General features: G+C 35.7%; 1 protein-coding gene and 1 long non-coding RNA gene across 2 annotated transcripts in view; one reads left to right on the plus strand and one right to left on the minus strand.

The window, feature by feature from the left end:
• LOC123874718 overlaps nucleotides 1-20,870 on the plus strand; it is a 30,653-nt gene extending 9,783 nt beyond the window's left edge. Inside the window, exons 3-6 of the long non-coding RNA XR_006797993.1 lie at nucleotides 551-557; nucleotides 7,424-7,548; nucleotides 7,586-7,590; nucleotides 20,860-20,870. This is a non-coding gene — a long non-coding RNA (uncharacterized LOC123874718). The remainder of the gene's footprint in view (nucleotides 1-550; nucleotides 558-7,423; nucleotides 7,549-7,585; nucleotides 7,591-20,859) is intronic.
• The window catches only part of LOC123874714 (hemicentin-2), a 329,775-nt gene that overhangs the window by 213,403 nt on the left and 91,939 nt on the right, over nucleotides 1-24,433 (minus strand). The window contains exon 2 of the mRNA XM_045920196.1: nucleotides 22,550-22,898. Coding sequence (XP_045776152.1) covers nucleotides 22,550-22,625 — 76 coding nt within the window. The 5' untranslated portion in view covers nucleotides 22,626-22,898. The remainder of the gene's footprint in view (nucleotides 1-22,549; nucleotides 22,899-24,433) is intronic.

Raw genomic sequence — 24,433 nt, forward strand, 5'->3', positions numbered from 1 at the left:
CCTAAGAGCTCTAGAAAGTATTACCTTTTGCTTTTTATATAGAAGAGCATTTCAATGTTTAATAGGCCGCGAATTTTTAAGACAAAATAGAAGCATGTTTATAAAATCGGCAGATGGATAAGACATTATTTCACCTAGAGAGGTGTCACATAACTATTTACTCCTCAATAAATCCTCAATAGCTCAACCGGTAAAGGAGTGGACTGAAAACCGAAATGTCGACGGTTCAAATCCTACCCGTTGCACTATTGTCGTACCTACTCCTAGCACAAGCCTGACGCTAAAAAAAAAAAAAAAATTACTTACCTATTAGTATAGATAGTTGATGCCCACATGCAAAACAGCATCACCTGATTGGTGTAAAAGAAGAGCATTCGTACTATGTATTTGTTATTCTACAAATGAGCGCAGTTAAACCAGCTTTCACTAATTCTATCGAAAATTTATCTTTTAAATCATGATAAGTATGTAATTATGCAGTAAATTCGTAGTAACGAAGACATATAAATAATTATAATATTAATTAGTTTCATCATTAATTTTAATTAAGTGGGGGAGTTTTTTGACACCTTGCACTTCCCAGTACCCATATTAGAAATGTTAAAGTGTTTTTTATGGTTTGTCCTTCAATCACGGCGCATTAAATTGATGTGATTTTTTAAATGGATATAGCTAAAGACCTGCAGAGTGACATATTTTACTTTTAACCTAGAAAATCAAAGAATTCAAACTGAATTTTGAAATTCTAAATCCATTAGGACAAAGTTGCGAGTTTCAATTCTAGTAGTTTATTTATAGCTCAAAACAATGATTTCACTTATCATTTAAATCCTGTCTCTCCATTTTTAACCCCCGACCCAAAAAGAGGATTGTTATAAGTTTGACGTGTGTTTCTGTGTATCTGTCTGTGGCATCGTAGCTCTTAAACTAATGTACCGATTTTAATTTAGTTTTTTCGTTTGAAAGGTGGCTTGATCGAGAGTATTCTTAGATATAATCCAAGAAAATCGGTTCAGCCGTTTGATAGTTATCAGCTCTTTTCTAGTTACTGTAACCTTCACTTGTCGGGGGTATTATAAATTTTTAATTTACACTTGTTATGTATTGTAGTGAAATTGTGAAGACCTTAAATGTGAAGTGTGTAAAGCCCCATAAGAATCGAATTCGCAAAATGTTGAGTCCTAAAATGTTGAATTCCCAAAATGTTGAATCTTAAAACAAAACGGGCCAAGTGCGAGTCAGACTCGCGTACTGAGGGTTCCGTACTCTTTTCAAGTTACTGTAACCTTCACTTGTCGGGGGTGTTATAAATTTTTAATTTACACTTGTATAAAAATTTCATTAGTTATGATTCAACATTTTTTTAGTGACAATTTTTGTCTACGTACATGACCGCGTGAAAGATTAAATATTTGCGCATCCCTAATATTATACAGGTTGTAGCGTGCTCTCACGCATATAAAGGGTGAATTTAATCAAGCCTGTAGATTGGGACACGGGCCTTGATAGGTAGAATTGAAATTGGGAGCCAATTCCTGTTACGTCAGTACAAATTTTGGTATGTAAAAGTTCACTGTGTAAATTTTTATATCCTTTTTTTCAATATCAATCTCATCTGAGTAAGTGATGCTACAGTTTCGCATGGAACGAAGCATGACTATTTTTTAGACCTAAAATAGATTCCACTACAGTGCTGCAGTTCTACAGGTTAGAAAATAGGAAAAAATGTAAAATCTAATAAGCGTTATTCTTTTTAGCGTTTTTTAATGCTCCACTCAACATTTATATTTTGGATTTTCGTAGCTTATTTTCAGCGTATCAGAAAGTTAATTCACCAGATATTGCATTTGAGGTAAAAAGAAAATACCATACTTATTATTCCTAAACTTTCTTAAACCGTATTAAAACTAGCTGGTTGTTTTGGTAAGTTTTTATTTAAATAAATGAAAAAGTGTTAATGAAGGTATCCTCATATACATATTTTCACCACGAAACAATCAGTTACAGTCCAAGCGTTGCCAGAGCTGAAAGAGGCACAATGTGAGAAATCGTGTGACATCGATATCCAGGTTTGGTCACATAGGACATATTGAAGATATGCATTTGACATCAGTAAGGAAAATGGTGAGACACTGGCATGACCTTAGATATCTAAAATTTTTATTGGTACGTCCAATGCTGCTAAAATCACACTCATCTTTACTGAATAACACGCCTCTTATAGCTTTTAAGTTTTTGGAGGTTTTGTTTCAATCTCTCTAGTATAAAGTTATCTCACATCAAAAATACTCAACGGAAAATCGTGCGAAAAACTAAGGAAAAAAATTTAAAAATATCGAACCGCTGGCCCTTCCCTTATGCCCCATTTAACTGGATTACACGCTCCACTGCACGCAGTAAATACGGTATTAGGGTATTAGATAGTTAGTAGAGGCCGGAAACGGCTTTACCCCGGAGAAAAGACCTCTGCAAGAAGGGACCTCTCAAGACCCGGTACAGGTACAGGTATCTGCTTATTTATTAACCAACTAAAAGATTTCCGCAACTAAGTTCGTTTTATAATACCAAAGAGTTTATTAATTTCTTGATTCTTATTAAGAAGAAAGTTAGTTTATTAATGTAACTCATATCCATTTTAAAATATAAAATTTATAATACTTATTTCTAATACTTATTTTTAATACTTTACTGTACTGCTTTCTAATCAGTGAAGTTGAAATTTATAAGATTACCTACCAATAAAATAAATTTTACGAAAAATTAACAGGGCTCTCTCCGTCACTTACTCCATACAATTGTAGTTCCAATTTCATTTGAATATTAAGCAACCGAAGTCCATGAAATTTTGCAAACATATTCTAGAAACTAATATCTGTGCCTGTGGTGTTTTAGATTTTTCTAAAAATATGTAGTTTTAAAATTACAGGGGCTCAAAGGTTTGTATGTGAATTTTTAATACCGCCTGACTTTGAAACCGAATATTTTAACAGAAATCTGGAAAACCACAGGCATAGATATTAGTTTCTAGAATATGTCTGCAAAATTTCATGGACTTTGGTTACTTAATATTCAAATGAAATTGGAACTACGTTTGTATGGAGCGAGTGACGGTGAGAGCCCTTTTAAATAAAAGATGAAAGAAAAAATTGCTAAGATGAAAGAGCAAATTGCCTTAGTAATACCTAGAGCAAATTAAAAAATACTGAAAACTTAAAAATGCAAAAAGGATGGCATGCCGGGTGGCCCTTCTCTTGAACAAAGTAACTAATTCCTTAAGATATTTTAATAATCTAAATGCCTTTGAGTACTCCTCATCTATTATAGCAGACAAGAACATCGCTTGAAAGAGCGGAGGCGGGAAATAGGTAATACACATTCTTACAATAAATGACTTCCCATCTTGCAGAAAAATAACCGGAGAAAGAAACATCCGTACATCAGGACACACAACAAATATGTTTCCATAGCTAGTGTTTATCAGTGACTTGTATCGTTTGTGTAATGTACCTTATTTGCCTTTTTAACCCCCGACCCAAAAAGAGGGGTGTTATAAGTTTGACGTGTGTATCTGTGTTTCTGTGTATCTGTGTATCTGTCTGTGGCATCGTAGCTCCTAAACTAATGAACCGATTTTAATTTAGTTTGTTTTTGTTTGAAAGGTGGCTTGATCGAGAGTGTTCTTAGCTATAATCCAAGAAAATCGGTTCAGCCGTTTGAGAGTTATCAGCTCTTTTCTAATTACTGTAACCTTCATTTGTCGGGGGTGTTATAAATTTTAATTTACACTTGTTTAAGAAGCAGTAATAAAGTACACCAAAGTAAATAAAAAAGATTATACATTGCACACAAGGTTTCTATATTATTCAACACTAACTGGATCCCACTGTAACAACTCGTGCGTTACTCGAACGTAAATCGCTTTTCCTGGGCGTCCTTAGGACCTCACAACTGTCGCTCCATCGTATCATACGACAAAAACTTTTTCTTTTTAAGAGTTACTGCGTGACACTTTTAGAGCAGTAAGCCGAATTTACGAGCAAACTTGCCTTTTACTATCTGTCACCCCAAAGTTGGGGACCGAACAGAATAGATCAGAGTTCCGAACTTTCCGAGTTAGGGTCCATCCATGACACTAACGTTTGGATCGAGGAACACAATATTATTATATACTTACTAGGTTTCGCTTCCAGTTTACTCTAAAAGTATAATGGGCAAAATACAAGACCCTTGGTTCTCAAAGCATCCACTTCAGAAATATGCACTTTTAATATTATCTCTACCACAACTTTAATAAGAAATATAGCAAATTGTGCCCAAATTAACTTTTTTTAGGGATCCTCAAACGTAAAAACGGAACCCTCATAGGATCACTTTGTTGTGCCTGTCCGTCTGTCTGTCCGTGCGTCCGTCCGTCGTGTCTGTCAAGAAACCTATAGGATACTTCCCGTTGACCTAGAATCATGAAATTTGGCAGGTAGGTAGGTATTATAGCACAAGTACAGGAATAAATCTGAAAACCGCAAATTTGTGGTTACATCATTAAAAAAAAAATTAAAATGTTTTTCAATTTTCAAAGTAAGATAACTATACCAAGTGGAGCATATGATATGAAAGGGCTTTACCTGTACATCCTAAAACAGTTTTTTTAATGTATAATAATTTTTGATTTATCGTGCGAAATGTTGGAAAAAATACCCGAGCACGGAACCCTCAGTGCGCGAGTCTGACTCGCACTTGGCCGGTTTTTTTATTAATAATTGTAATATTATTTATATCAGTTCCGGAAGTGGCCGCTATGAGGACAATCCATTGTTCTTTAACAGAACAATTGACATGCCAGTGTTTTGGACATAAATAGAACTCGTTATCTTATCGCATTCACAGACGTCAAAACAGACATGGAGTAGGTAAGGGACGAGATGACACACTGATAAACTTCAGGAAAATTATGGCACAAAATTATGACCATTCAAATAACGAATCGCTAAATTATCTCACTATCACACTAATATTATAACGGCGAAAGTTTGTGTGTATGTGCGTATGTGTGTATGTTTGTTACTCTTTCACGCAAAAACTACTGTACGGATTTGGCTGAAATTTTTATTGGAGATAGATTATACCCTGGATTAACCAATGGGCTACTTTTTATCCCGGATAATCTATGAGTTCCCACAGGATTATTAAAAAAGCTATATCCACGCGAACGAAGTCGCGGGCATCAGCTAGTTCTAAATAGTTTCGAAGTAAATATTTGAAGCATGCAGGTAAGGTATATCTTTAGCTCTATCAGCCCAATAAGCCAGTTCTCATCATTTGGTCACTTGACCCGAAATATATACTACTAGAGGATGCTCGCGGCTTCGCCCGCGTGGATTTCGGTTTTTTAAATCCCGCAGGACCTCTTTGATTTTCCGGGATAAAAAGTAGCCTATGTCCTTCCCCGGGATGTAGCCCATGTCTGTACCAAATTTCATCAAAATCGGTTCAGCGGTTGGGCCGTGAAAACGTAGCAGACAGACAAACAGACACACTTTCGCATTTATAATATTAGTATGGATATCTACGCGACGCAGCGGCTCCAGATCTTCTTCGATCTCTTGAGATTGAGAGAAAGAGATATAAGAGATAAGAGTTTACACTTTTAGAGAGTTGTTTGTTAACCTTAAGACCGCAGCGCTGTGCAAGCTGAATACACTTTATTGCATCGTAATAGATCGCTATTTTTTTATACGTCTTTGCGGAGTTAGCCTTCTGTAAAGGTACTATCAAGGTTATTTGTTTGCATTTTGTGGCTCTAAATCACGGTTCTTCGAGCTGTCAAACTGCAAGTGTGAATAAGACATCACACAATATTTGATATATGACCTCAGAGATTATCCTGAAAGTCAACCCGACGATTCTTTCATTTCTTCCATAGCAAGACACTCGTAAATCATCACATACGTTATACCAAAACGATGGCGATAGGATCCGACAATTTACGACTGTAAATTTATTAGAACGCGTCCGGTCAAACTGGCGAAGAGAGAAGCCGGGAATCGCATAACTTACAATATAATGGCCTCCAATTCGACATACATTCAGGTTGTTTTAGCGCTCTGAATATAGAGGCTATTTTGCAACAAACGTAAATATTCAATACGTTTTTCGCATTTTGTTACATTTCGTTCTGTTTCGGGATACAAAATATGTTATACTCGTGCTTTTATAACAATGTTAAGTACATGCATTGGTACGAACCTAAGAGAAGAAATCTCGAGTCGTCTGCAGATGGATCTAAGAACCCAGAACTATATACTAAATACCTACATTTCATTCATATTAATATTTCAAGAACATTTATGAGGCTACGAGATTAATTGAAGGGGGCATAACCCTCAATATTGAGAAATATGTCGCAACAAACATATTAATAATAAATTTATCTATAAAGAGAGAAACTTTTAATACTTATACCTACCTATGACTTCTGCACCAAATGCTCTAGCTTCCTCCCAAAACTTTACAAAGAACATACCCATCATACTTCTATTATAACTTGATTATACAAGTGTAAATTAAAAATTTATAACACCTCCGACAAGTGAAGATTACAGTAACTAGAAAAGAGCTGATAACTTTCAAACGGCTGAACCGATTTTCTTGGATTATATATAATCCTGCTTCCTGGCCGTTGGGCTTTAATTACCAGGCAGTTATTAAATAGTTGAACTTATAAGACTGCTCTTCAAGAAGAAGTATAAATCATCATTTTCCTGGAAAACAGTGATAAATATGACTGAACATTTCTTGGAAAAGCACAGATTCTTTTAAGTTTTATTCCGTTTCTCAAAGTACTAACCGGTTGTAGGAGATTTATCATTTTTATTAAAACTATGAAGTCTTTCTCAAAGAACTCAATAGAAAACTTCTTGTGCTGCAACACTACTGAGTAGTTTCTTTGCAATGAATTGATTTAATAGAGGCCACTTATCTTTTGAATTCAAAATTTTATTTCTACCATGATGGTTTATATAGACTTAACTGCTATTCCCCGGCTTAGCTTGGGTGGAATTTCAAAAAAATGGTAGGTACCTATTTTTATGGGCATGCGACTATTATCTAGTCTACTTCTTGTTATTCTCTTCTATGCTAGTCACGTTTGGGTAAATATAAGTGTAAATTAAAAATTTATAACACCCCCGACAAGTGAGGGTTACAGTAACTAGAAAAGAGCTGATAACTTTCAAACAGCTGAACCGATTTTCTTGAATTATAGCTAAGAACACTCTCGATCAAGCCACCTTTCAAAAAAAAAATTAAATTAAAATCGGTTCATTAGTTTAGGAGCTACGATGCCACAGACAGATACACACGTCAAACTTATAACACCCCTCTTTTCGGGTCGGGGTTAGTAAAAGGCGGTCTCAAAATCAGAAAGTTTGGTACCTCAGATATTTGCCATAGGTAGAGGTTTATGTCTGAGAGGCCCGACTCAACACAAACTGAGTGGCCCATCTGTTCGAGGTGTTGCACTGCTGTACAAGATGATATTGCCTACACCATGTTCAAAGTCAAAGTCAAAATCATTTATTCAGAGTAGGTACAGTTGTACTCCTTTTGATGGTCAAAATTGTTAAATTTGTACGATATAGTGGTGGTAATTAATTACGTAACTTAAAACTAAAGCTACGAGGATGCCAAACGCGCCCAAGTCTGAGAAGAGTCTGAGTTCCTATAATATGATACCTTAAAGGCTCAAATAATCATTTTTCTATGTCTATTTCTATTCTTATAACAATATGCGTGTCTCTCAAAATAAACAATGAGCAACAATTTCAAATCTTGCCAAGTCATATGTGGTTTCACTTGAGCATGCTCCAGTATTAAGTTCACAGTAACAGATCCCCAGTTCTCACACAACTTTGCTCATAAACCTTACGAGCACCTTTACACAGTGCTTTCGAAGTTCCCACTAGACGTCACACCGGCGAAAATTAATTATTGTGTTTGGTTTTGTAGTATTGCTTTTAGGTATACGTAGCTACTTGTTATATTGGTTAACGTTTTATTTTCTTTTTAAATTTTGTCATTGGTAAAAACCTGTGACTTCACAGTCTTGTGCCTTCTTGATTCTACGTACTTATGTAATTGTCAAGTAACCCTAAATACCTTTTTTTAACCCCCGACCCAAAAAGAGGGGTGTTATAAGTTTGACGTGTGTATCTGTGTATCTGTATGTGGCATTGTAGCTCCTAAACTAATGAACCGATTTCAATTTAATTTTTTTTTTGTTTGAAAGATGGCTTGATCGAGAGTGTTCTTAGCTATAATCCAAGAAAATCGGTTAAGCCGTTGGAAAGTTATCAGCTCTTTTCTAGTTACTGTAACCTTCACTTGTCGGGGGTGTTATAAATTTTTTATTTACAGTTGTTAAATTATAATTTTTAAAATAGGAACTTTTCTGGAAACGAAAACATTTTTTAACGTTAAGTTTTCTGGCGTTTATTTTTTTGTAAATAATTGGTAGACCATAATAATGTTGAGAGTATCTAATGAACATTCTAATAATCGTCCCATTCAAAAAGGTAGGTACTTACCTACTAACAGTTCATCATGTTTTTTTTTGTAACCTGAATAAGTAGTCCAAGCATTATATCCATGGCACTGCATTAATGCAGCATTCAATTAATTCATATATCAAAAATGATAAAGCAATTTTATAGTTGATATATCCCAAACATTCATAAATCAAATTTTCAAGTAATTCGGATAAAAGTCGTTAAACTTACCCTATTTTAACTTAACACCCAATAAAATACGCAACATATTAAATTACCCAACAACCTTGTAGCATAACAATGAGAACTCGTATAACAGAACCAAGCAACTTTTTTATTCGGTGTAAAAAGCCTCCATTAAAAGAATGGTGATAATGACAAAGCCCACCGTGTACAAAAGTTTTTTAATAAATGTTACATTTTGCAGAACGAAATTACATCGACGCTGCGTTGCTCGAGTTGTAGAAAGTGTGATTATGTTTATAAATAATGCGAAATTGCGATCGGGGAGTTTTATTCTAAAGCTGTTTTCACATACGAATCCATGCAGGTTGAGTCGCGGGCATCATCTAGTTTTTTAGAGTTCCGTACCTCAAAAGGAAAAACGGAACCCTTATAGGATCACTTTGTTGTCTGTCTGTCTGTCTGTCCGTCCGTCCGTCTGTCCGTCGTTGTGTTGCACGAACAAAATGTTGGAAAAAATACCCAAGCACGGAACCCTCAGTGCGCGAGTCTGACTCGCACTTGGCCGGTTTTTTTAATACCTAAATTCGAAACCGAAATTACATCATAATAACTCTGCAGAGTGCAGAGAGAGTAATGCATTACTTGAGATGTAAAAAGTGTAATTATGATTATAACTAAATACGGACGGTAACGGGCTTGTTTTTTGCACCAATATAGAAGAACTAGATAGTGACAAAAAATACTTTTAAACCCGGATAATTAAAGAGTTAGGTACCACGGGGTTTTTACAACCTAAATCTACGGGAACGAATTCGCGAGCGCTAGTATAAGTCAATAAAAGTGTACGTATTTATTATTAAAACTCTAAGCTTCACCACTCTGTGATGTAATAAAAGAAAGGTTTTGTTTCGCCATAAACGGGACGTAAACAAGATCAAGCCATAAACTAAAAACAAAAACGATGTCGATCCAACTGAAGTACCTCATAGAGAGAAAGATACATTTCGTTTACAAACGTTACTACCAGGCCAGGTAAGGTTGACTTTTTGAACCCAGAAATGCAACTTTCTTGTACTATTATGATCCATGACACCGTAACGTGTGAAGTTGTCCTGGACAAAAACGTTAATCATACTCATGGGAAAAAAGTAAACAATCATCCTAATCTCGCAAAAGTTTTTACATCAACCAACCGCGTATTCGCCCTTTTCCTTTTTGAGGGACGCAACCCCAGCGCTATCAAAACCCTCAGCTCCAAAATGATTTATAACACAAAATGGCGTTGCAATAGGTCCTTGTCCCACTTTTTTCGAAGGCACGAATAAATCAACCGGTACTTAGTGTACGCTGATTTATTTGCCTATTTCAACTTCATCTATATGAAACAGGAAGCAGGTTTTTCAGAAATGTAGTCCCCATGCTAAGGTTGGAAATATGAATAACGACAACATTATCTTTACTCATATTTTAGTAAAATTGTCTGATATTATTACGGAATTGTATGTTCTTCATATGTGAAGTGTGGCTGAACAGTTCAAAAGGTCTGTGTCAAGAAAATAGTTTTTGGAAAAAATGGATCAATTTGAAGTCGCAAAAAAGTGCTTGTGTCACAATTAATTATTTTAGTACTTTGTGAGTCCTCTCAAAAGTTTTAAGTATTTTGCATATACTTCACTCTTGCTCTGTGTAGGTACCTACTTCCTAAAGTTTGAATTTTCATACTACTTAGTCCCTTTGGCATCCTAACATAACAAATTCGACAACTTAACTCACTAGCACTCAAACCAACTTGTGGTATGAAAATAGAAAGGAACAAGTAGTACAAGTATAGATTTCTCCAGGGTGCAAGAAACAGACGAGTGAGCTCTCTTGTATGCATAGAAAAAGAACTCAGGTTCAGTTCAAAGACACGCAATAAACTTTTGTCGTTACTAATATATGTAGGTGATTTGTCGTAGAACGAGAACTTAGTTTCTAACTTGGAATTAAATTTGCTGACTCCCTCAGGGCGAAGTTTTTGTCTAAAAGAATTCTTAGTATGAACTTTGGCTGACTAAGTTCTTACTAATTCGCCTTTAACATTCTACAAGTTGTCTGTTTACTGAAATGTTTCTTTTGAAACCAATTTGCATTGTAGCCTATAGCTGGTTCAATTTACTGACTCCCTTAGGGCTAAGTTTTTAAGCTAACAAGGATTCTCAGTATGAGGCCAAGTTTTAACTTATTCACTTTTAACATTCTAAGTACACGTTTGTCTGTATAGTGAAATGATTCTTTAGAAACTAATTTCTGTTATAGGCTATGGCTGCTTTAAACTTCTAATCTAAGTAGTATTATAAATGTGAAATGTCTGTCTGATTGCTAAGTATTCCATTTTTTTTACCAATTTTGACGTGTGGTAAGCGTGTGGTATAGAGAGAGCCGAGGATAGACATAGGCTACTTTTTGTCTTGGAAAATCAAAGATTTCCTACGGCATTTTTAAAAACTTAGGTCCACGTGGACGAATACGTGGGACGTGGTATTAAATTAAAGATGTAACTATACCTACTTAGTTAAAAAAGTTTTATGTTAAACTTTTTTTGATATCCATGATGATAAAGGTTCAACTAGTTCACATAAAATGCTTCAACCAGCTATAATACATATTACGGCTCTGTAACATATTTCAGGTTAACAATTTACAAGATGTTCCTGTCCCGCCCATTACTTAAACACTAAAGTAATTTAGATATTTAACGTTCAGCCATTAGGTCTTTAGAAACAAGCCACGGTGAGAAAATGCTCCTACAAACGAATGTTATTATCTAAATTGTTATTGTCGCAATTTCCGAGGTAAGATTCAAGCTTGAATAATGTCTAAACTTAAAATAAAACAGAGATACAATGTTGCTGCACATATTATTGTGGATTTATCTATTTGTATTCTTTTTTTTTTGACGTGACAACGTCTTATAATTCGATAGAGCCGGCTGACATGACATGACTCATGCGGCGTTACCTCGCTCTGAGGCGTTCCATGTAAGGCTTGAAGTGCAAGCGAGAGCGCGGAACGAGCGACAAAGAAGCACAATCGGCCTTTGTTGTCACGTTCAACTATCGTCAGTAAACCGACTTAACAGACAACCAATTTTTTTTTACTTTTCGGAGTCATTCATGTACGTTTTTAAGAACTATCACTTGCTTTAACAGTGAAGCAAAAAATCGTGAGGAAACCTGCTTGTCTAAGATAACCTGCCCATCCCCATGATGTTCTCAAAGGTGTGTGAAGTCTGACAATCCAATTCCAAATCGTGGTAGACTATTCCAAACCTTTCTCATTCTGAAAGGAGACACGTGCTCAGCAATGATCAAATGATTGATTGATGATGATGATCATGACTGATAAAATAGATCACTTTTGACAATTTTCTACGAGACTTTATATGTACATCAACCGCCCTTTACTTTCCCTGTATCTCAGCCTCAATCTATAGAGCGCACTTTGACTTTGCTCAAACTTAAGACACAGTTAAAAAGAGATAGTGTTATACCGCTGGCATAAATCTGTCTCGTTATAACTGAAACTTAAGAGGGCTCTCTCCGTCACTCGTTTCATACAATCGTAGTTCCAATCTCATTTGAATATTAACAGGGCTCTCTCCGTCACTCGCTTCATACAATCGTAGTTCCAATTTCATTTGAATATTAAGCAACCCAAGTCCATGAAATTTTGCAGACATATTCTAGAATCTAGAAATTAATTTCTGTGTCTGTGATGTTTTAGATTTTTCTAAAAATATGTGGTTTTAAAATTACAGGGGCTCAAAGATTTGTATGTAAATTTTTAAGACCGCGTAACTTTGAAACCGAATATTTTAACAGAAATCTGGAAAACCACAGACATAGATATTAGTTTCTAGAATATGTCTGCAAAATTTCATGGACTTGGGTTGCTTAATATTCAAATGAAATTGGAACTACGTTTGTATGAAGCGAGTGACGGAGAGACCCCTCTTAAGCAACCAAAGTCCATGAAGTTTTGCAGACATATTCTAGAAAGTGACGGATTACCTAAGTGACAATCTGAAGAATGCCGGCAGGGTTGGCAGTCAAGAACTGTTAAAACAGATAGGTCGTAAAAAGCTCGAAGTCAGACAGACTGACACACTTTCTTACACTAATAAGCACTTTTTATAATATTAGTATCAATATTAGTATACATTTTTGTTGTTCTTCCGTAACCAAATACCAATTCGGTCCTATTGTTATTTTCATTCCGTCCTGCCTTGGCTTCGCGTTATAATTTCTGAGATGAAAGCCGTTTCGTCGTATCTCTGTCTCTCCGGTGCTGTTTACTTTATTGTTATATTTTTCTTACCTCACCCGGGAAATGGGTTTTTTGAGTCGGCGAAATTTCTATGCTGTATCTTTGATATAAATATTATTAATTTTCCATTTAAAAGATAAAACCTTCCCAAGGGTGGGCTTGTATTGGCTTCCCAGAGTAGCTACTTACAGGGAATATATACCCCGCACTAGGAAACACAGTGCTAGGTGTCTTCTACTTAAGTGTAATAAACGGAGTGTCCGTTTAGTGGCTGATTTTAGTTAAATATAAATTCGAAATCAGCGTGAAAATATTTATTTTATTATTATTTTGTAACGTATTTCAATAAACTTTTTTGAAACGACAGCTAGATATTATGAACGCATAGTATGATTATATTATGGAGCTTTGGTAAACATTTCCTAGGCTAGGAAATAACGCAGGCTTGAGAAAACCTAGCGTACCTGGTTGGAATGGCTCCCGAGGTTTATAATCGATCTTCCTATTTGGGAAGATCCAAGATGAAATTAATTTATTATTAAAATTTATTTTATGGTATTTTATATTTTTGTGTTTTAAATTTTTAAGAAAAATTACTGTAACATGGACTATTAAATAAAATATGAATTTGAATTGTAATTGACATAATGTATATTATGAATATTAAATGACTATGACTATGGCAGTATGAGTAGGTAAAAAGTTTAATTCATCGTTACATTAAAAGCTTTGTTCCATTTGTATTTAGCTAGGACATAAAAAGCTGCTACATTACGCGGGCAGCTTACCCTAATTGCCCGTATTAGCTGCGGTAGGAAATGTAAAATAAAACATAACTCACATGAAAATTAAACATATTATGTTAGAGGATAAATTAATTTAACTATCGGGTAAGACTCCCATGTCGCACATTACTACTGCCCTTACTAAAAACTCGACTTGTTAGTTTTCAAACGAATTGTTTCATATAAATATTAGTTTCATGTCTAATGCAAAATAACCCACGATACAAGGTTATCTATTTTTTTTAAAGAATATTAGCCAAGTTTATCATTACGACTAATATTCCTCTTTCCCCTCCAATTAAGCGTAAAGCTTGGACTAGAGTAGGTACGATAATAGAGCAACGGGTGGGGTTTGAACCGGCGACCTTTCCGATTTCAGTCCGCTCCTTTAATCATTCAGTTATCGAGGCTATAATGTTGTAGGTAGGGTAGGTACCACCGGGTACAATAATTGTCAAAGTTGTTTTTGATACATTTTTTTTCATTCTCATTTTTTTAAATAGTAAAACTCTAGAATACGCGCAAAACAAGTAGTCCAATCTGAAGTTGCATCATGGCGGTTTGCGCAGATTAAAGCACACAAGCCCGGCTGAGATCTGTTTTTGTACAACGCGCAGTCACACACCTCGGTACATTCAAAATCCTATACAACTATTTAGTCTTGTTGTATTAATAGCATTATTATTTGAGACAACATTCGTTGAGCAGTTTCTTGGGTGACATAAATTATCACTTTGATTAATGTTCCCGGGATACAAATTATACTGACTGAACATTTATTCGTAATATTCTCTTGAGAATTTACGTGTTTTCTCTACTTAGTCTTTACATAATATTATAATTTATTTAAGTAGTAAAGTATCTATAAGTAGGTAATATTATAATATTAAGTTTGTTAAAGCACACACATGACACGAAATGATATTAAATGAAACGATTTGTTTAGAAAATGCGTCTAAAAAACTAAAATGTATGTAACATTTTAGTTTTTTAGTTAAATCTCTTGCATTGCAATCTCAACCTCTTCCAAACTAACTCTTTATCAATCAACAGACCGAACTTCAGAAACTTTCTCTCGGCATCTATACAACACATCGATACCAAAAACGCATCGATAAAAAAAATGGGCTCGGAAAAGCGTTGTGTTTGGGCACAGTGTGCTTAGTATGAGATTTTAAATCTCACCAACGTTGATAAAATTTGATCGTCGAAACACAATAACGTCAGAGTAAAATGGACCTAAAAATCCGAGTTTTTCCATTAGAAACACAGCCTGTAGATATGTATGGACAAATTTAACCATTAAAACAAGGTAGTCAAGGTCCATTTTACTTTAACATGTTTAGACACTCAAATTCTATCAATGTTGAAGGTTGCGCGTTGATGACATGTAAAATCTCATACTAATCCTACAGGCTGTAGCTAAGCAGTTTGGTCAGTTGGAACTTCACGCTACTTCAATTCAAACGAGGAATGCCTTGGTCATGGCCAGATGATAACAGTCCCTTTCTTACAATCATAAATGCGGACTCCAAAAGGCACTTCAACAGTTATTTATTTTCAACTAGCCGATGCCCGCGACTTCGCGCGCGTGGATTTAGGTTTTTCGAAATCCCGTGGGAACTCTTTGATTTTCCGGGATAAAAAGTAGCCTATGTGCTAATCCAGGATATTACCTATCTCCATTCCAAATTTCAGCCAAATCCGTCCAGTGGTTTTTGCGTGAAGGAGTAACAAACATACACACACACACACACACACACATACAAACTTTCGCCTTTATAATATTAGTGTGATGACTAGACCCATTCTGTGCAATCGTTCCATAGTAGATTCGTGTATGTGGTGCAGCGGGCGGCAGGTTTGGTTCACATCGCAATGCGGTATTGTAACACTTAACATTTTAAAATGGAATTTTGGTGTTACGGGTGTCAAAAAAAGATGGAACAAAGTGATTTTACACATGTGTAAATTAAAAATTTATATCACCCCCGACAAGTGAAGGTTACAGTAACTAGAAAAGAGCTGATAACATTCAAACGGCTGAGCCGATTTTCTTGGATTAATAGCTAAAAACATTCTCGATCAAGCCACCTTTCAAACAAAAAAAACTTAATTATAATCGGTTCATTAGTTTAGGAGCTACAATGCCACAGACGGATACACTGATACACAGATACACACGTCAAACTTATAACACCCCTCTTTTTGGGTCGGGGGTTAAAAATAAGGTTTTATTCCCATTCGTGTAAATTACATCATTTCACGTCTTTGCAAAGAGCAAAAATAATGTATACTTGAATTAAAATTGGTTAATTAGGGTGCATGCTACATACTCGTAATGAGAAAGGATTTGTTTGTTTGTAATAAGTATTGTGAAAGTATATTCTGCCCGACGCGGACGCTACATTTTATTCGTCATTATATTGTAAACAAACATTGTTTTGAACAAAGATTTTTGAATCAAGCAGGAGAGAAAAGGGTTTTCAACAAAGACATTTTCCAGCAACCAAATGTCTGTTAACATTTTTGTCACCTGCTCCATAATAGACAGGAGTTAAGCGGTTCACGGTCTGCTGGACGGTTCAACGTCGCAATGCGGTATTGTCACACTTAAAAAACCTTATTTTCTTCCGTACGAAATAAATTTTAATAATATTTTTGAGGTATTCTATAAGAACAGCTGTTTGAAAACTTTTATGAAAACGTTTTGTTCTTCTAAAGCACCTACTTAGAAAAACTGCTAGACTTGATTGATGCTGATTCTATCATGACTAGCTTTTTAAGTAAAAGTAGAGATGACAAGTGTAAATTAAAAATTTATAACACCCCCGACAAGTGAAGGTTACAGTAACTAGAAAAGAGCTGATAACTTTCAAACAGCTGAACCGATTTTCTTGGATTATAGCTAAGAACACTTTCGATCAAGCCATCTTTCAAACAAAAAAACTAAATTAAAATGGGTTCATTGGTTTAGGAACTACGATGCCACAGACAAATACACAGATACACAGATCCACACGTCAAACTTATAACGCCCCTCTTTTTGAGTCTGGGGTTAGAAATAGGCTTTGATAACCTAGTGGTTAAGACTTACGAGTCCGGGTTTCGATTCCGGGCACAGACCTCTAGCTTTACCGAGTTATATGCGTTTTAAGCAATTAAATATGTCAATGATTTTAAGCTTATTTCGTAGTTTTACAACATTTAGATAGTGTATATAACGGGTACATACCGAAATCAATTTGATTGATTTTTGACGATATTTCGACCCGATTTGCACGGGTCTTGGTCATGACGGGACGAATCACTTATCACCAAAATATCACTTAGTTTAACAGTGAAGGAAAACATCGTGAGAAAACCTGTGTGTCTGAAATTTCTCCATCATGTTCTTAAGGTGAGTGAAGTCTGCCAATCTGCACTTGGCCAGCGTGGTGGCCTATGGCCAAATCCTTCACATTCTGAGAGATCCGTGCTTAGTAGTGTGCCGGCAGAGATTGATGATGATAATGAGAGATGAAACCCATAAAAATAAATATAGCTAGTAATTTATGTAGTTATTGAAAAGAAAATTCAAACCTACTAGGATTTCCCATAAAATATGTATGTTCTTATTACAAGCTTTATATGTATTTCTAATGGTGTCTTAAACCACGATAAAAATAGATAGGCATATTCACAATATTTTACTATTCGAAGAAATTTTCATTCGTGAAAAGCAAAAACATAAAAGACATTGTATGATTTAGGCCTTTATTTGAACAAAAGGTACATTATGCCACTTATATTTTCGTATCTTTTTAAGTCAGTATCTTTTATGAAAGGTATTTTAGCAAATAAAATATGTTGAGTATGTCATTTCTTTGTTAAGTCTTCTTTTGTATATAAGGAGAACCAATCGTTGAACTGGCCCAATTTCAATTTATCCTCTTGTCTGTATATTGAAAATAAAGTCACAATTCATGTTGGTCTGTGTATCCAATTATAAATTCTTAACTTCATATTTTCTCTCTTTTTAATTAAAAGAAGTGAGTAACTCTAGCGCACTCTCCAGCAGCTTGATGGAAACAAGCTCTAAAAAACCGGCCAAGTGCGAGGCAGACTCGCGCACTGAGGGTTCCGTACTCGGGTATTTTTTCCAACATTTTGCACGATAAATCAAAAACTATTACACATAAAAATCTGTTTTGGGATGTACAGGCAAAGCCCTTTCATATGATACCCCACTTGGTATAGTTATCTTATTTTGAAAATTAAAACATTTAAATAATTTTTTTTTAATGATGTAACCTCAAATTCGCGGTTTCAGATTTATTCCTGTACTTGTACTATAAGATCTATCACCTACATAATTTCATGATTCTAGGTCAACGGGAAGTACCTTAGAGGTTTCTTGGCAGACACGACGGACAGACAGACAGACAACAAAGTTTATAAGGGATTCCGTTTTTCTTTTTGAGGTACGGAGCCCTAAAAAGATATTATATTCTGTATCTGAGGTTTATAGAATTTCCGTAACAATATGTAGTTTCAAAGTTCTACAAAATTTCATTGGGGTTGATTGGTTGATATTCAAATGAGAACCAAACAACGCGTTTGTATGGAAAGAGCTGCTGAGCGCACTAGGCTTATTTCCCTTAATATAATCCTTCATTACTGAAGATCGTAATCCTGGCAAGATCCCAGCCTTGAGCTGTTTCTATTGTCCTTTATCGGTAGCCATTTTCACGAACGTGTGGAACTCAAACTGTGTAAGCATGAATTTGATTCTTCATCTGTTTGGTGGGTAATACTTATCACCATTATCACAGATTTTCATTCTTTCTCAGCTCTTAGAAAATTTCGCGAAGTAGGTGTTTATGAGCACTTAACTCTTTTTAACACTTATTTGGTCAATAGAATAAATAGGTAAATCCTACCAGAAGCTGAAACTAGCACCTATTCTCAACGCTCGCTAGCTGTACTAGCGACACTCGTTTCCGTTATTTTCTCGTTACTTGAAGAAAATCTGATCAAAACCTCTTATAGATTCAAAAGCATTCAACTGTATCTCTCCTTGAGGCTTAAATCTATCTTCCAATTTGAAAAAGCAAAGCTCTCCCACGGGCGTCGTGTTGCTGATGAGCGCTTGAATCGCTGTTTTGCATGTCTGCCGTCAGAGAGGTGCTTATTACTAGAGGTGGTGATACCACGCAGTCAAGATTTTACGAAAAGCGGGCGTGCTTTTTGCTGCTGATAGCTTCTCAGTAGATTCTGTTTTAGAACTAGTGCAGTACATAACCTTTCCTGACTTGTCTTTAAACTGCCACATGAAATTACCACTTTAATAAGGATCTTATTTTAGCATTCAGTCATCTGGCACTGAATGAATTTGTTTCTATTTAGTCTATCAATAATATTGTTAAATTTATGACTTATGAGTTTTAACGCAACCCATGGTAGGTATTATAATAAAAGAAAATATATTCTGTTTACTTAAAAATGGATTTTAATTCCAATCTTCTCTTCTTTATTCGTAATTTTTTGGGGCTGTGCTGGTATCATCTTCTTTTAGTAAGTTCCATTGTAACTTTTGTAATTATTTTTGACGCCTGACCTGAGGTTTATATCTCTATAATCGACAACTCAACGTCTGCCATCCCAGGCGACACGACTCCATCTCTTTCCAGCGCTGATACGCCGCGCTTTCATTTGCATTGTAAATTGTATGTTGTATCGACTGAATTAGAATCACGGTTAAAGCCAAACTAACGGCAAATTAAAATACTAACTCACGTCACTATGAAACCTATCCTGATAATTTTATCAGTGAAGCGTTAAGGCTTCGAGTCATGAGACTATTCTCATCAAGTTTTGAAACAATTACCTCTGAAGTTACATCAGCAGTCTTAACACAATAAGTTCTGTGACACTTTTTGGTGTTTTGTCGATGAAAAAGCTGCGGAAAAGCGTGGTCGCACTAATTGTATCTGGGCTGCAGGCTGCTTCTATATTTGTCTAAATGCACAGAATATTCGCTAAAAACTGTGAACTTTTAAGTGGATTTAGTTATGGTTTTAACTTCACTTAGAACATTTCACGAGGAAGGTTTATAAATGAACCCACATCGCGGGCGACAGCTTAATAGATGCCTATAAAGTAAAAATTAGATACCGTAGTATCTGTCTGTGTCGAATATGTTTCAATGTTGGATTCTAAAAGAGAGTTACAAAGCTGCTATCTGAGCAAAATAGTGCAATACATCTCTCACGCAGTTTTTGTAATTGAATGGTTTGTCGAAAGCACTGATTGTGCTTAGACTAGCGTTATGGTAAACTCACAGAATCATAAAAACATTTAGAACCAATGTACCTACTTAGGTACTTGTAATGCGTTTGGATTTCAAGTACTTAGTGTTCCCAGAGAAATATTTAAATTGAAGATAGTGAAAGGGAATATGAAGCGTTTACAATACAATGTCAGAATTAAACAGATATCGTAAAAAGAACCCTTAAATTTTCAACGAAATTAAATCAACAGTACTCGCCTCGGGTGAAGCGTCACAAAGCTGCTTTATGAAGTTTGTACGAGTCCGTTTCGTAGCGACACAAGCCAGCCAGAGACAAGCCCAGCAACGATACAATGATATTGAACTTATTGTGACAAAAAAGAACATTTTACGAACGTTTGTTTTACTTTTTTGCGTATCGCCACGGAATCACCCAGTGGGCAATGTAGAGATCTGTGCTGCTAGTTTCTCTACGAAATCAAATAAAAAGTAATTAGGAGATCTGTAGCCTTCTACAGATTAAGAAAAAGAGAGAAAGTCCTTACTTTAGTCACCGACATAGCTTTCTGACCGGCAAATTGGCATTGAGTCGGGTACATAGCTCGAATCACAGATGGACTTTTGGATTCCACAGTGTTATTATAGTGACTTTGCACCTGCAAGCCCTATGTTGGTAGAACACTGGGTGATAGACGACAGGTTAGGAGTCATTGGTAGCCACTAAACAGTGGCACAGGACCATGGAGTGAAGAAATCCTTTCAAAAGACCTATATATCGATGACCCGTGGAACGTCTACTGCTCTAGCTGGGATGTCCTACTGTTGAGAAGTTTACGAGTGAGATTTTTTTTTAACATCTGAATCGAACATAAATAAAGAACCATAACGATTAAATTTTAGTGTAGCTGTATTTCAGTTTAGAATTTCAAACACCTTCTTACGGTAAACCTAAATTAAAATGGTTTGAAGGATACCCTGTATTTGTCATGTTTACGAAATTGACGACGAGGATTAGCAAGATAGACATTTTCTTAAAAGAAAAATGCTTGTAATTAATCTATTGCCAAAACAAACAAATCCAGCTCATCCGATGTTTATACGAATACATGTAGGCTTTTTAGCAATGACTGCTGAACCACGAGAAAAAATTGTGGAAATACTTGGGGAAAGCGGAAAAAACGCTCGCAACATCAAGTTAATGTCGCCGACGGCCTAAGATAAACGGGCGGAACACACTAACCCGATGTTTTGTGACTCATTACCCACAGATCGCTTCGAGAGTAAGACATTGCAAGCCAAAATGACACCAATCGTAACGGTCTAAGATCAGAAATGGAAAATATTCGCATCAATGAGCCGGATTTTATTATAAATCTCACCCGAGACAGCCACCATAAAGTCTCGAAGCTCTTTAATTCAGCTCATGGATTGCAAAGTTCCACAGTTGAATCGTTATAGCTCTATGAAAATGTTTTCTTTATAATTCAGCGATAACGGTTCCAGTTGGACGTTGAATGCATTTTAAATCGCCATTGTCAAGTTATATGTACCAATAACATTGTTGATTCAAGGATTCATTAAATGGATCGAGTCAAAAGTTAAACATTGTTTCTTAAAAGTTGAAATTCTAGTTTTATACCAAAACGGTGCATTGATTGTGAAGTTTCCACATTGATTTCGAAAACTAAAAATGTTATTAACCCTGGCATATTTATTATAATAAAAAACGAGGAAACTGACTTCACTTATTTAAAAAGCTATTTATTTTGGATGCTAAACAATATAAAAATAATTGAAACAAAATTGGAAGCGTGGAATTTGGATTTAATAAAAGAAGTTATGAAAAATATGTTATTAAATAATGCAGCTTGTAAAAACTTCTAAAGACAGGTATGCTACGCTACGATATAAATTATACTGTAGATATTACAATTTACATGAACTTAAATTAAAACCCAACCTAAAATATTTTATTTGTACCTACTCCTTTGTTCTAACGCCTATTGCAGACAACCATAGGTTTGAGAAACATAACATAGGATATAATTATATTGTCCCACTACATAATTTAATTTAATCCCACAAAAGCTTTAAAATCGGACACCGCATTCTTACCGTCTATAATTTGTTCTTTTTGAATAAATTATTATTGGTCTCGAAACGCAATCATTTAAATTAGCTCTCTCATGAAAAGAAGAAAATTCCTTGTTGTATAATATTGACTTACAATCGTAATAAATTGCATAAGTTGCTATAGGCGCTATATGGCAGACATCCGCTGGCGGAGTAACGAGGTGTTTTCGGTCCCTTGTCATCAGCGAGCGGTGGGATGGAACTTCGTGAGGTTTTTAGTCGGTAGGAGTCCGATACTGTGCTCCCCCGTGGCCGGCGGTATCCATGACGGATTTTCCTCACGAAAAAAAGGCTCTACATCTCGATTTAAGTCTTCAACTTACCATTTTTAGCAGCCATAGCGGTGGCAACGCCGAGGATCGCAGCGGACGCGATCAGCCGACCCAAAGCCAGCCGCATGATGATCACTGACTCACCATCACATCACATCCCGCAAGCTATCACAACACTCCACGTCACTTATCACGACGACATTGTTCGCGGTGGGTTAACAATCCTCGACATAATCTGTGCCACGGGGTCACAACAACTTGGCAGTTCTGTACGGATTACAAAAGACCTTATATATTACTATTATTTTGAGTTATTGTTTTTGTACCATACTTATTTACTAGTGTTATTATTTATTAGACCTTTTTAAGGGCGCCGTAGTGGATTAGTGTTTCAAGGCATCTGAAAAAGAAAGATAAATAGATTATTAACTCGTTAACATTTGAAACAACGCGATAATTGATATATTTAGTTGCTTAAGACACACATAACTCTTAAAAGTTTGAGTTGCCCGGAATCGAACCAGGGATCCACCTAATTACTAATTTCACCACTTAAAGTACCTAGGTTTAATCGGTATGAAAACAATTTTCATGCTAGTAGCCATAGTAGCATAAACTTTTCCTTAAATTACACTTTTTCACACATTTATCTTCTAACTGGCCAAACTTATAGCCTTATCGATTTTGAAAGGTCAAAGTTCGGACTACTGCTATAGATATAGCTACTAAATATATTTATCATCTACCTATTTTAGGTACTTGTCCCATTGTCGACGAGGAAGCAACTAGCTATAGACTATTATCTCACTCAGAAAACTTACAATCAATGTACTATACCGTATTTATAAAAGAGATATTATTAGGTAATAGTTGATCGCTAACTGTGCACGCTTTCGACGAGAACTCTCTTACTACTAGCTTGTCGCAGCAACAAGAGCTATCATAGAAAAAAAACTCACTCAGTGACGCTCTCTTGGCGCTCAAAATACTTACACAATTTGCGTAATGTATGTCTCGGTGACCGGTAGAAGTAGGTAATCTGCCGTCAAACCAGCTCATTCCTAGCCCAGCGACAAAAACATCATCAAACATGCCAAACACACACTCACTTCTCGTAGCTCTAAAACTCATTTTTAGGGTTTCGCACCTCAAAAGGAAAAACGGAACCCTTATAGGATACTTTTTTGTCTGTCTGTCTGCCTGTCCGTCCGTCCGTCCGAAACCTATTAGAAACCTATTATAACCTAAGGGCTTTCTAAACCTAACTTTCCATTGACCTAGAATCATGAAATTTGGTAGGTAGGTAGATCTTATAGCACTATTACGGGAATAATTCTGAAAAACCACGAATTTGTGGTTAAACATCATTTAAAAAAGATTAAAATGTGTTTCAATTTTCAAATTAAGATAGCTATACCAAGTGGGGTATCATGTGAAAGGGCTTTACCTGTACATTCTAAAACTGATATTTATTTATTTTTATGCATAATAGTTTTTGATTTATTGTGCAAAATGTTGGAAAAAATACCCGAGTACGGAACCCTCAGTGCGCGACTCTGACTCGCACTTGGCCGGTTTTTATGTTTTAGCTCAGCTCAGTTCTGGCTAATCGTCGGCTGTTGGACAAGTACCTCACGTACTAACTACACTAAAGCTGAAATATTAAAGGGTAATTATAAATCCAATTTATAAGCGAAACGAGTTTCCGATTTGACATGACGCGAACGTAAATAGTGCATTGTCAATGTTCGTACTCAAAATCCGAATTTCAATTCTCGATTCAATCGAACGTGCCGCGTATGCCTCAAATGAAAAGCGGTCTTATAGAATTGCAATTTGGAAATCCCAAATAGGAATATCAAATGTTGTATTTAATAATAATTTAAGCACCAATTACAACATGGTAAGGATTAGAGATGGGTATTTCACAGGTAT

This window comes from Maniola jurtina, chromosome 19, assembly GCF_905333055.1.
Source record: "Maniola jurtina chromosome 19, ilManJurt1.1, whole genome shotgun sequence".
In the NCBI taxonomy this organism is placed as follows: Eukaryota; Metazoa; Arthropoda; class Insecta; order Lepidoptera; family Nymphalidae; genus Maniola; species Maniola jurtina.